Here is a 12,549-nt window from a genome sequence, read left to right on the forward strand (position 1 = left end):
CAGATGTCTATTCAAATCGCCCCTGAAGTCGTCAAAAGTAGTACAGGAATTACTTTTGGGAATCGGTGTGGCGCCGCAAAGGCATTGCACCGATTCGTCAATAGCCGCCGATTTGGCATGCGATTTGACATGTCAAATCGCATGCCAAATCGGCCCAATGTGAATGTGGGTTAAAGGATAGATTCACGTTTTAATTTTTTTTTAAATAAATGCACATTTTTTTTGCAGGTAAAAAGTGTGCATTTATTATTATTATTTTTTTACCTGGAGCCTGTAAAGCATTGCACCCATGATCAGCAGGTCGTGGGTACCATGCAGAACTCCTGCAGACTTGTCAGTGTATCTGTCTTCTCGTACGGGTGGGCAGATTGCAGGTGTGGAGTGCTAGAAATGTAATAAATGTATTTGTTGATTAGCAAGAACAGACAAGCTTTCTTTGTACTTCCTAATCAATCAATTTATCAATCAGTTCACTATTAAGATGATTGATTCTGCCGCAGTCACCTCAGGTCAATATTAGAGTCCTTCAGGAACCATGGGGGCAGGGGGGGTTGGCGCTTCCAGACTGGCAAAAGTATTATCTGGCGGGCTAGATGGTGTTTGCCAGGCGTTTGACTGATGGCTGATGAGGGTGACATGGCCACTAGAAGCAGCACTCTTGGGGTCCTACGAAAGCCTACGACTAGCCCTATATAGGGGCCCAAAATCCAGCTTACCCTTAACTGTTTCGATGAAAGCCACCATCCGGGCGTGGGAGGCCACCACCACCCTGATGTCACCTTCCTATCAAGGAGTCTCGCCCTCAGTCCCGCTGTGGTTGAACCCGAATATATCAGACTTCTGCTCCCTCCCGGATCCAATGATTTGGGCCTGTGGGGGTATTATCACTAGGGAGGGGGGTCTTATTTCCTTTGATCAATTAAAGACCAGACATGGCTTGCCAATTTCATTTTCTTTCGCTACCTGCAGCTGCGCCATGCCTTTCAGGTGCAGTTCAGCGATCGTAGAGTTGAGTTGAGTCCCTTCCCTCGGCACTGGAGACTCTTCGCGTCTAATCGAGTTTGAGTTAAGTTGAACTATGTTAATTTTATTTATTTTTTCTCTTGCGGTTGGGCCCTGCGTGGCCACTGTCGGGGTAGGTATGTTGCCTACCTGATGTTATGTTAAGGCTCCATTCACATCTATGCGACAAAACGCCTGACGCCGGACGCTTCTGCCGCTAGAGGGGAGAATTCCCATTGCTGTCTATGGAGATGGTTCACATCTCATAGACGCCGAACGCCTGTCGCCTGAAAAAAAGTCCCGGACCTTTTTTTTCAGGCGACATTGGCGTTCGCCCATTGACAGCAATGGGAAGAATCTTAAAAAAAAAGATACACACTCGCGGCAAAATACGCCGCGTACGACGTACGCCGCCGTCGCATAGATATGAATGCAGCCTAAGTGTTGTGTTTGTGTTGTCATGTATGAAAACTCAATAAAAAGAATTTATATAAAAAAAAAAAAATGATTGATTCTGTCACATTGTAGTTTGACCCTTTTGATTACACACAGGGAGATACAGAACGACAAAAGTCTGCAGTGCGAGAGAGAGTGGAGATGATGAAACGAGAGCGCACATACATCATGCAAACTAGGAGGGACAGGTAAATGTGTACAGCATTTTTCAATCAAGTACATCATGTGCATACAAAAATTATATAGAGAGTATCCCTATAAAAAGTTTATAGATGGTGAATGTTATACAGATGTAAAAACAACAAAACAAAACGACAAAACCACCTATAGTAACATTGGTGTGAATGTGTATTTCACTCACAGATGCATACTAGCACATTACTATGTTTAGTATACTTTATGCATAGCTATGCGCACTTTATTAATATAATTACTCTAAAACTAATAAAACAAAATAAATACAAATAAAAAATATGGATTTTTACATTGGGCATTTCATCAGAGGGGGTGACAGGTTCAGGATTCTGTGTGGGCGTGAGGTTCACTGGACATTCATTTTTCACATTAGAATACCGGCGGGCATGAATTTCGAATGGGATGCTTTCCATTTTTGATCAATCCCTTTTGTCTATCTCTTCTTGTCGTTTCCCCGCCTTCCTCCTTGCCTGCACAGTATCCTGACACATGTACTTATATATCCCTGCATACATATCTCCTGTTTGACAGGTCTGATGCAATGCCTGTCTATTGTGCATGTTATCCCCATTCACACGATGCCTGCACAGTATCCTGACACATATAACACATTTATTTATTTTTTTCTCTTTTTACTCTTTATAAAGATTTTTTCACATTTATCTTTATTCTCATTTCTAGTTTATAGTATACACTCAGTAGGACTCGCCTTACTTTTCACTCATTTACTTATACACGCTGTACACATTTGTTTCACATTTGTGTTACATATTACACTAATATTTGGATTACTTATGATACACATACACAACCTTTGTCCATCTTCATCCATACAATTAATACATCCATTTTTTCTTCATTTCACTGCACAGCACGCTTTGTACATGTATGAGAGATTTCATTATTTCCCTTTTATTCATTGTATGTTCTCGTGCTGCAACACACATTATACTGTATATTTATCCACTGGCACATGGGGCTCACACACATTCACACCAATGTTACTATAGGTGGCTTTGTCGTTTTCTTTTGTTGTTTTTACATCTGTATAACATTCACCATCTATAAACTTTTTATAGGGGAACTCTCTATATAATTTTTGTATGCACATGAAGGTATATACATGTAAATCACCAAACACACATTTTTATCTTTTATTAGAGGGTTCTTTCACCAGACACTCTCACTCATTACTAATTAGATAATTAGACACTTCCTGTTTTCTTGGGTCTTCAGTTGTTTGGTCTCATTAAGGTTGTATATATATTTGATATCATTTGTTGTATTTTTTAGCTATGACTAAGCACTAGTTTCAGTGCGAAACGCGTCAGGGGTCAGGTTTTATTTTGCTGTGACTTGTAGTGCTGTCCTTCTTTTAATAAAAGGCTACAATTTGTTCAGAGTGCGCTGTCCACAGACAATCTTTGGGCCAGATTCACGTACAAGAGCGCCGGTGTAACGTAAACCGTTTACGATACACCGCCGCAAGTTTCCAGTTTTAGTGCCCGATCCACAAAGCACTTACCTGGAAACTTGCGGCGGTGTATCGTAAAGAAGTCCGGCGCAAGGCGGGCCAATTCAAATGGGCGTGTGCCATTTAAATTAGGCGCGCTCCCGCACCGGACCTATTGCGCATGCTCCGTTTCGCAATTCCCGTCGTGCTTTGCACGCAGTGACGTCATTTTTTAGAACGGCGGCGCGCGTAGCGTAATTCCATATTCCCGGACGACTTACGCAAACGACGTTCATTTTTAAATTTCGACGCAGGAACGACCGCTATACTTTATACAGCAATACGATTGCTGTGTAAAGTTAGGGCACCTAAAATGACGACTAACTTTGCGACGGGAAACTAGACTAGCGGCGACGTAGCGAACGCGAAAATCCGTCGTGGATCGCCGCATACCCGACGCTGGTTTACGACGCAAACTCCCCCCAGCGGCGGCCGCGGAACTGCATTCTAAGATCCGATAGTGTAAAACAATTACACCTGTCGGATCTTATGGATATCTATGCGTAACTGATTCTATCAGTCGCATAGATAGAAACAAAGATACAACGGCGTATCAGGAGATCCGCTGTCGTATCTCTTTTGTGAATCTGGCCCTTTGTTCCTGCTTTGCTTAGTGCATTGCCTGCACCTGAGTTGTCTGCAACGGAGGATATTCATCTGGGTTCCCACCTGGAGCGGCTATTCCCTTTTCCTCTTTCTAATTCTGTCGGAATTTCCGATGGGGCATACACACGGTCGCAATATCCGATGAAAAAATTCCATCTGACTTTTTCCATCGGAAATTCCGATCGTGTGTACGAGGCATTACACTGCTCTGTCTAAAGCCCCATACACACGGGCACAATGACATTTGCCGCTACAGAAAATACAGGTCGAAATTCTGCCCCTGTGTATGTCAGTTCTGTTGGACGTGCATGCTGGAAAACCAGCAGCTCAGCGGGGGAGATCGCAGGACTAACCTCGTATGGTTAGTACAGCGGCTCCAACTGACCTTTTTTTTTGTGTAACCCCGCGAAGAAAAAACTGTACTGTGTACCTGGCTTTACAATCAGCTAAAAACTATAAGTGGAAAAAATGACTACCTTCCAAATAGGCTGTAGAGTTGTACCTTTTTGATTTGAGCTATGTGGTACACAGATAAGTCAATATAGGTTAAAGGGGTTGTAAACCCTTCACGGTTTTAAAACCTCTTGTAGTGCACCAGCCCCCCCCCAGAGCCCCCCTTCTACCTACCTGAGCCCGATCGTTTATGCACCGGGGACGAGCACACCCGCTCCAGCCAGTGTCTCGGGTCCTGATTGGATAGATTGATAGAAGCGCAGTCATTGGCTCAAATCCAATGATGCGGGAGCCGGGGGAGGAGCCAAGTCCTGCTGTCTGTGTCAATAAACACAGCAGCAGGACACGGGAGCACGCCTGCACGGGTTCCCTGAGGCAGATTGCTTCTCCGATGGGGCACTCGAGAAGAGGAAGAGCCACGAGCGCCGCTGAGGGACCCCAGAAGAGGAGGATCGGGGGCCACTCTGTGCAAAAGCAACTGCACAGAGGAGGCAATTATGCCAAATTGTTTTTTTTTTTTTAAAAACACGAATGCGGCTTACATAATACATATCCTTTAATGTGTATTACATATCCTTTAATGTGTATTACATATCCTTTAATGTGTATTAGGCCCCGTACACACGACCGAGTTTCTCGGCAGAATTCAGCCAGAAACTCGATCGGAGCTGGATTCTGCCGAGAAACTCGGTCGTGTGTACACTTTTCAGCGAGGAACCCGTCGAGGAACTCGTCGGGCCAAATAGAGAACATGTTCTCTATTTCCTCGTTGTTCAATGAGGAAAGTTGGCCCGCCGAGATCCTCGGCGGCTTCAACACAGAACTCGACGAGGAACTCGATGTGTTTGGCACGTCGAGTTCCTCGGACGTGTGTACGGGGGACAGACTGAACCGCAGCTTGACAGCAAATTCTAAAAACGTTTTCTCTAATTACAGGAATATGAGCAGCTTCAGAGAACTACTGGACCCTGTGCTGGCAAAGAATAAGAGGGAAGATAGTGGATCGGAATTGAGAGGTGCAGAAGGGATGTGATAAAATATCCCACTTGACCAGGGCCCTGCAAAAACGACTGTCGTTTCTTAAAAAGCAAACCCTTTTTTTTTTCCTGCTCGTTAGAGCTTACAATCTATAATGCCGCGTACACACGATCAGTCCATGCGATGAAAATGGACTGAAGGACCGTTTCATTGGTTAACCGATGAAGCTGACTGATGGTCCGTCGCTCCTACACACCATCAGTTAAAAAAAACCGATTGTGTCAGACGTAAAACACACGACATGCTAAAAAAAACGAAGTTCAATGCTTCCAAGCATGCGTTGACTTGATTCTGAGCATGCGCGGCCTTTTGACCGATGCTTTTTCATACTAACGATCGGTTTTGACCTATCGGTTAGGCGTCCATCGGTTCAATTTTAAAGCAAGTTCTCTTTTTTTTGAACGAAGGATAACTGACCGATGGGGCCCACACACGATCGGTTTGGACCGATGAAACGGTCCTTCAGTCCGTTTTCATTGGTTTTGACCGATCGTGTGTACGCGGCCTAAGAGTTTTGTGTTCTGCTTGTAGAAGCAACTCAATGTTATCCTATGTGCACATGTACATTATATTGGATGGTGACAGACATATTTTGAGCTCGGGTAGGAATAAAAACCCTTCTGGTTTGCGTTTCTGATTGGAGCTTGCTAGCAGAAAAAAGTAAAATCTCTCCTAAACTCATCTAAACTTTTTACAAAAAAATGCTCTATAGGAGTGGTTTTTTTTTTCTGCCAAGGGAACTGGCATTTTTTTAAACCCAGTGTGCATGAGTTTTATGATGTAACAATTTGATATGCTGTGATTTATTTCAATCGGTTTTATGTGAAATAAAAAAATAAACAGTGTGTGCAGGGGCTCTGTGCTCTGTTGTTCTGTCACTTGGGTGGTATATTGCTAATAAGAGTATTTGATAATGTAAAGCCTAGAGGCCAAGAAAAATCCAGCATATAAAGTTCTACACAGGTCCATTTACTACAGCGGGAGTGTCAAACTCAGTTTCATCGTGGGTTGCATCAGCATTATGATTGCCCTCAAAAGGGCCGGTTGTATCTGTAAGATTAGATGTCCAGTGCATCCCCTCCCCTTTACATTAGATGTCAAGAGCCACTCCACCATCAGAAGTTCAGTCCCCCACTCTCCCTTACATCACAGTGCACCCCACTTTCCTTATGCTGCTGCTGGGAAGAAGCTGGATGCATTGCTTAAAAGTAGAAAGTAAGGGTCTGGAGGAGGACCAGAGGAGGTGCGAGGACCACATGAAATGGCCTGGAGGGCCGGATTCGGCCCACGGGCTTTGTGTTGACACCTATGTACTACAGCCTCAGAGTTCAATCTAGCCAGCATTTACATAGAAAATACCGTACATACCCTATATACCCAATGATTCACTTAGCATGCTTGTTATACTCACTATGGAACCTAAGGGATCCATCCTCCACATTGTGTAAAATGGCTGTTTGAACCTGTCTTCTCCGATCCTCCCCTTCTTCCACTGTTCCCAATCCATCTTGTGATGAGAAAGCCTTTGGGGGCACTCTACACAAGCTCAGTTTGGTGTGTATTGCTATAGAGTTTTTTCTTCTTTGGAGGGCGCATGTGATCAGCACAGGGCCAATCAGCAATGTCCAGACAGAGGGTCAGGTATCCTGTAGCCTTATAGTACAGTCAGAGTAGAATGAAAACTCCTCCAACAAGCTTTAACCAGACACTGATAGAAGGCAAAAGACTGCTATATACTGCTGATGAGAAAAGGTATTTAGTAGTTTATATTTATTAAAATAATTGCATGTCCATGTTCTGTGTACTGCGGGAGACCAGATATAGTGAATGCAGGGTCCTGGGTTTAGTAACACTTTAACAGGGCACAAAAAAGAATAGACAATGCTGCACACTGGCCTAGGGGGCTCTGTAGATATGGTCTATTGTCCTCACAGTGTCTGAATGTCTCTAGAAAAGTCAAAGGGGATATATGCAAGTGGCTAGTATAAGGTAGTACAGAACTGAAAAGTAAACCTGGATGGTTGCTGTAGGGCAACTATTTTGTAACAAGGTGTGTACTGTGAAAGCAAAGCCAATAAAAATAAAAAGAAATTCCAGAAAATGTTGTGGAATGTATCCGTGTCACTACTCTTCAGGTGGAACAGTAAATATTAGCTAAAGAAATGAAAATGAGTTAATAGAGCCTGTTAGAAGATGTAATTAGCGCAATCTGTTCAGCAGTTCTGGGCACAAGCCAACCTTTAGGCTAGGTTCACACTGCTGCGAATTCAAAATCGCGGTAAAATCGCGATTTTACTGCGATTTCGCGGCTGCGATTTTGCCGCGATTTCGGCCGCGATTTAAGAGACATCTGTGCAGGGTTCAATGTAAATCGCGGCCCGAAATCGCAAAAAGTAGTACAGGAACTACTTTTTTAAATCGGTGCAACGCTGCAGATGCGGCGTCGTACCGATCAGGACAGTGCCATTGCTGACAATTGCTGGCAAATGCCGCCGATTTGAGATGCGATTTGACATGTGAAATCGCATCTCAAATCGTACCAAATCGTACCCAGTGTGAACCTGGGCTCAAAGCTGAGAACTATTTTAGCCCTACATCTTTATTGACCTAACTGGATCCTGGAGAAATCTTTACTGCAGGGATGCCCCATCCTCTTCCTTTCTCTAAACATCTAGGGCCAGATCCACAGTGAGAGTACGCCGGCGTATCTACTGATACGCCGGCGTACTTTCACATTTCCAGCGTCGTATCTTTAGTTTGAATCCTCAAACCAAGATACGACGGCATCTGGATTTGATCCGACAGGCGTACGTCTTCGTACGCCTTCAGATCGTAGATGCAATACTTTGGCGTCCGCTGGGTGGAGTTCGTGTCGTTTTCCAGGTCGGGTATCCAAATTAGCTATTTCCGACGATCCACGAACGTACGCGCGGCCGTCGCAATCTCTTACGTCGTCTCTAGTCGGCTTTTTCCGGCGTATAGTTAAAGCTGCTTTTTTGCGGCATATAGTTAGATTTGCCATGTTAAGTATGGCCGTCGTTCCCGCGTCGAAATTTGAATTTTTTTGTTTTTTTGCGTAAGTCGTCCGTAAATCGGGATGGACGTAAGTCACGTCTAAGTTTAAAAAATGACTTCCTTGCGACGTCATTTCACGCAATGCACGGCGGGAGATTTAGAAACGGAGCATGCGCAGTTCATTCGGCGTGGGGACGCGCTTCATTTAAATGAAACACGCCCCCTAATCACCGATTTGAATTCCGCTGCCAGAAATACACTACGCCGCCGTAACTTACGGCACAAAATCTTTGAGGATTTGAAAGAACGCCAGGTAAGGTACGGCGGCGTAGCGTATCTCTGATACGCTGCGCGGGTGCAGATCTATGTGGATCTGCCCCCCAGTGTGAATGGGATTAAATGATTCCTGACTCCTCCTCTTTTAGGAAAACATATTTCATTGTTTTCCCTGCATGGAACATTATCTGTGAATGGGAAAGAGAATCCTGTGATTTATCAGACTCGCCACCATTTAAAGACCACGTTACACGCTGTGAAAGCAGAGAAAGAACGTCACAATGGATCAGAGGGGAGACAGGGCAGGTCTCTTTCTAATTTAGCCCGGAAATCCAAAGCTGTTAACCCCCTGCACATTGTAATTCAGATCTCCCAGATCCAGCTACCTGCACGGTGTGGGACATACTCCATTACGGGTAAGTTAGGTAAATATTTAGCTAAACTTCAGCTTTAAAGGTCCACCCAATTTTTTTTTTTTAAAAAGCCAGCAGCTACAAATACTGCAGCTGCTGACATTTAAAAAATAGACACTTACCTGTCCAGTGCGCCCACGATGTCGGCAGCCAAGGCCAAGCAATCGCTCGTCTCTCGGCTGCCCCCGCCGCCATCCTCGTGAGGGAATCAGGAAGTGAAGTTTTGCGGCCTCACTGCCCAGCTCCCTACTGCGCATGCTCGAGCAGTGCGGCGCGCCCTCACTGGTCCCCGCTGTCTCCTGGGACCAGTGTGTTTCCCAGAAGACAGTGGGGGGTGACGCAAAGGGGCGTGACTAGTATTATATGGGTATCTGCACCCCCTTCCCCCTGAAAGTTGCCAAATGTGAGGGAGGGAGGGTTCCAAAAAGCAGAGGTTCACTTTTTTGTGTGGACCTCCGCTTTAACACACTCATTTATCTTTTCATAAATGTCCATTGCCATAAGACATTCAAACATTCTTGTATGACCCTTCCAAAAGTACTTTATTCATAAGGGCTCTTTCACACGGAGCGGATCCGTATTGATCCGCTCCGTTAGCCCGTTTGGCTCAGCGGGGATTCCTCCGTAAAAACCGTGTGTCCGTATTCATCCGATCCGTTCCGCCGGACGGAAGAAAAATAGGGTTTTCTTCCGTCCGCAAAAGCAGATCTTTGCGGACGCAGATGGTTGCGGACGTTAGCAGATGCATCATCCGCTAACGTCTGCAATCCCATAGGGATACATTACAAGTCCGTAAACGGACTTGTAATAAACGGACCGTTTTGTCCGTAGGTGTGAAAGGGCCCTAACACAGAAAGAACAATGACAAGTTAGCAGTGCCATTAGGCCTACAAGAGTCTAAAAATGTACCTTAACTATAGCGAGGCTTACATTATGGCATAAACCTGCAGGGGGCCCATTAAACCATTAAAAAAAAAATCAGTAGCGTTTATTACCACTTTAATCCTCAGATTCTCTAAAGTGGATCAGCCATATACAGTAGACCTCACTGACAGAGCCTCTGCATGAGATGAACACTCTCTAACCGTGGCCATAACTATCATCATATTATATAAAGTTCTTCAGACAGACAACCCACTCATTGGCATTAGGGATGAGCCGAACACCGCCCCGTTCGGTTCGCACCAGAACCTGCGAACAGACCAAAAGTTCATGTGAACTTTAGAACCCCATTAAAGTCTAGGGGACTCGAACGTTTGAAATCTAAAGTGCTAATTTTAAAGGCTAATATGCAAGTTATTGTCCTAAAAAGTGTTTGGGGACCTGGGTTCTGTCCCAGGGGACTTGTATCAATGCAAAAAAAAGTTTTAAAAACTGCCGTTTTTTTGGGAGCAGTGATTTTAATAATGCTTAAAGTGAAACAATAAAAGTATAAAAAAGTAAGCCTGTGAAGTAGCGTTCAAACAGCTTGGACCTATCTCTGCACTAAGTGCCATTTCTGAAGGAAAAAAAGTCATTGAAAACCGCTCGTGGCTATAATGAATTGTCGGCTTCCGGCAATACAGAGAAAAGTTATTGATAAAAAAAAAATGCCTGGAGGTCCCCCCAAATTCAAATACCAGGCCCTTCAGGTCTGGTATGGATATTAAGGGGAACCCTGCGTCAAATAAAAAAATTAAATAACGTGCGGTTCCCCCCAAATATCCATACCAGACCCTTCAGGTCCCCAAACACTTTTTATGACAATACCATGCATATAAGTCTTTAAAATTAGCACTTTAGGCCCCGTACACACGAGAGGATATCCGCCGGACCGTTTCCAGCTGGTAAATCCTCTGGCGAATTTGGATCTGATGGCTGTACACACCATCAGATCGAAATCCGCACGGAATACATCCGCGGTGACGTGTCGCGCCGTCGCCGCGGCGACGTGCGCGACGCTGGAAGGTAAATACTTCCACGCATGCGTCGAATCATTACGACGCATGCGAGGGAGGGGAGCGGACGGACTGATCCGGTGAGTCTGTACAGACGACCGGATCAGTCCGCTGGACTGGATTCCAGCGGATAGATTTCTTAGCATGCTAAGAAATTTTTATCCGCTGGGAATCCGTCGGCTGGATTTTTATCCGCCGGGAAATGTCCGCTCGGACGTACACACGACCGGATCTATCTGCTGGAACTGATCCGCGAATCAATCCCAGCGGATAGATCCGGTCGTCTGTACGAGGCCTTAGGTTTCTCCCATAGACTTTTACAGGGTGTTCCGCGGCTTTTCGAATTTGCCATGAACACCCCAAATTGTTAGCTGTTCGGCGAACAGGCAATGTTCGAGTCAAACATGAGTTCCACTCGAACTCGAAGCTCATCCCTAATTGGCATGTCCTTGTATCAGGTGGTAATACCAACTTGTGGATACTGTACAGTCCTGATTTCACTTAACAGCCCTATTCATTTATGGTATGATTATTTTTCTAAACTATGCAGCTTCTGCCATCAATGTCATGCTAAGGGATCAAGACTGCTGTGAGAACAATACAAATAGGGCAGTGAGTAATTCACTGTACATCTATTACATCTCTTTACAGCTTTATTTCTCTAACAAAGCTATTGTGTTGCCTGAAAACAGAATTTCATAAATTGAAATCACCCTTTAGCTATGATTGTGGCCTTGGTTGTCATAGCAACCCAATCTAGGAATGAATGACTAATTTACAGAATTAAAATTTACAAACTGAATATAGACAGACATTAAGAACTAAATGTACAGTAGTTAAAAAATAATGAGCAAAAATGTTACATATATCTATATATATATATATATATATAGATATACAGTATCTCACAAAAGTGAGTACACCCGTCACATTTTTGTAAACATTTTATTATATATTTTCTATATCTTTTTATTATATGTGACAACACTGAAAAAATGACACTTTGCTACAATGTCAAATAGTGAGCGTACAGCTTGTATAACAGTGTAAATTTGCTGTCCCCCCTCCCTGAAATAACTCAACACACAGCCATTAATGTCTAAACCTCTTGCAACAAAAGTGAGAACACCCCTAAGTGAAAATGTTCAAATTGGGCCCAATTAGCCATTTTCCCTCCCCAATGTCTTGTGACTCGTTAGTGTTACACAGTCTCAGGTGTGAATGGGAAGCAGGTGTATTAAATTTGGTTTTATTGCTCTCAGTTTCATACTGGTCACTGGAAGTTCAATAAAAGACCACATAGACGCGTTCTTGCTGGAAAAAAATATTTTAAGCAACAGACAGCATGAACTCATGAAAGACAGAAGTTGTCAGACAAACCTGATTTCTTTTTATAAGGAGGTAAGTAAAACCTTGGGCAGTGGGGTGGCTGTGGACGTAGTATACTTGGATTTTGCAAAAGCATTTGACACAGTTATCCAGCCTGTAAAGTCTACAGGATTGGAAATATTAGTTTGTCAATGGAAAGAAAACGGTCTAAAAGACAGAATTCAGAGTGTAGTAGTTAATGCTTCATACACTGAATGGTCTAAGGTTATCAGTGGTGTACCCCAATATTCAGTGGTGGGACCCTTACTTTTTAATA

General features: G+C 44.0%; 1 protein-coding gene across 1 annotated transcript in view; it reads left to right on the forward strand.

Annotated features, from left to right (window-relative positions):
- The window catches only part of LOC120931616, a 39,739-nt gene extending 34,382 nt beyond the window's left edge, over positions 1–5,357 (forward strand). The window contains exons 10-11 of the mRNA XM_040343230.1: positions 1,555–1,646; positions 5,162–5,357. Of these exons, the coding sequence (XP_040199164.1) occupies positions 1,555–1,646; positions 5,162–5,258 (189 nt within the window). The 3' untranslated portion in view covers positions 5,259–5,357. The remainder of the gene's footprint in view (positions 1–1,554; positions 1,647–5,161) is intronic.
- The last annotated feature ends 7,192 nt before the right edge of the window (positions 5,358–12,549 follow it).

The sequence above is a fragment of the Rana temporaria genome, chromosome 3 (genome assembly GCF_905171775.1).
Source record: "Rana temporaria chromosome 3, aRanTem1.1, whole genome shotgun sequence".
Taxonomy (NCBI): domain Eukaryota; kingdom Metazoa; phylum Chordata; class Amphibia; order Anura; family Ranidae; genus Rana; species Rana temporaria.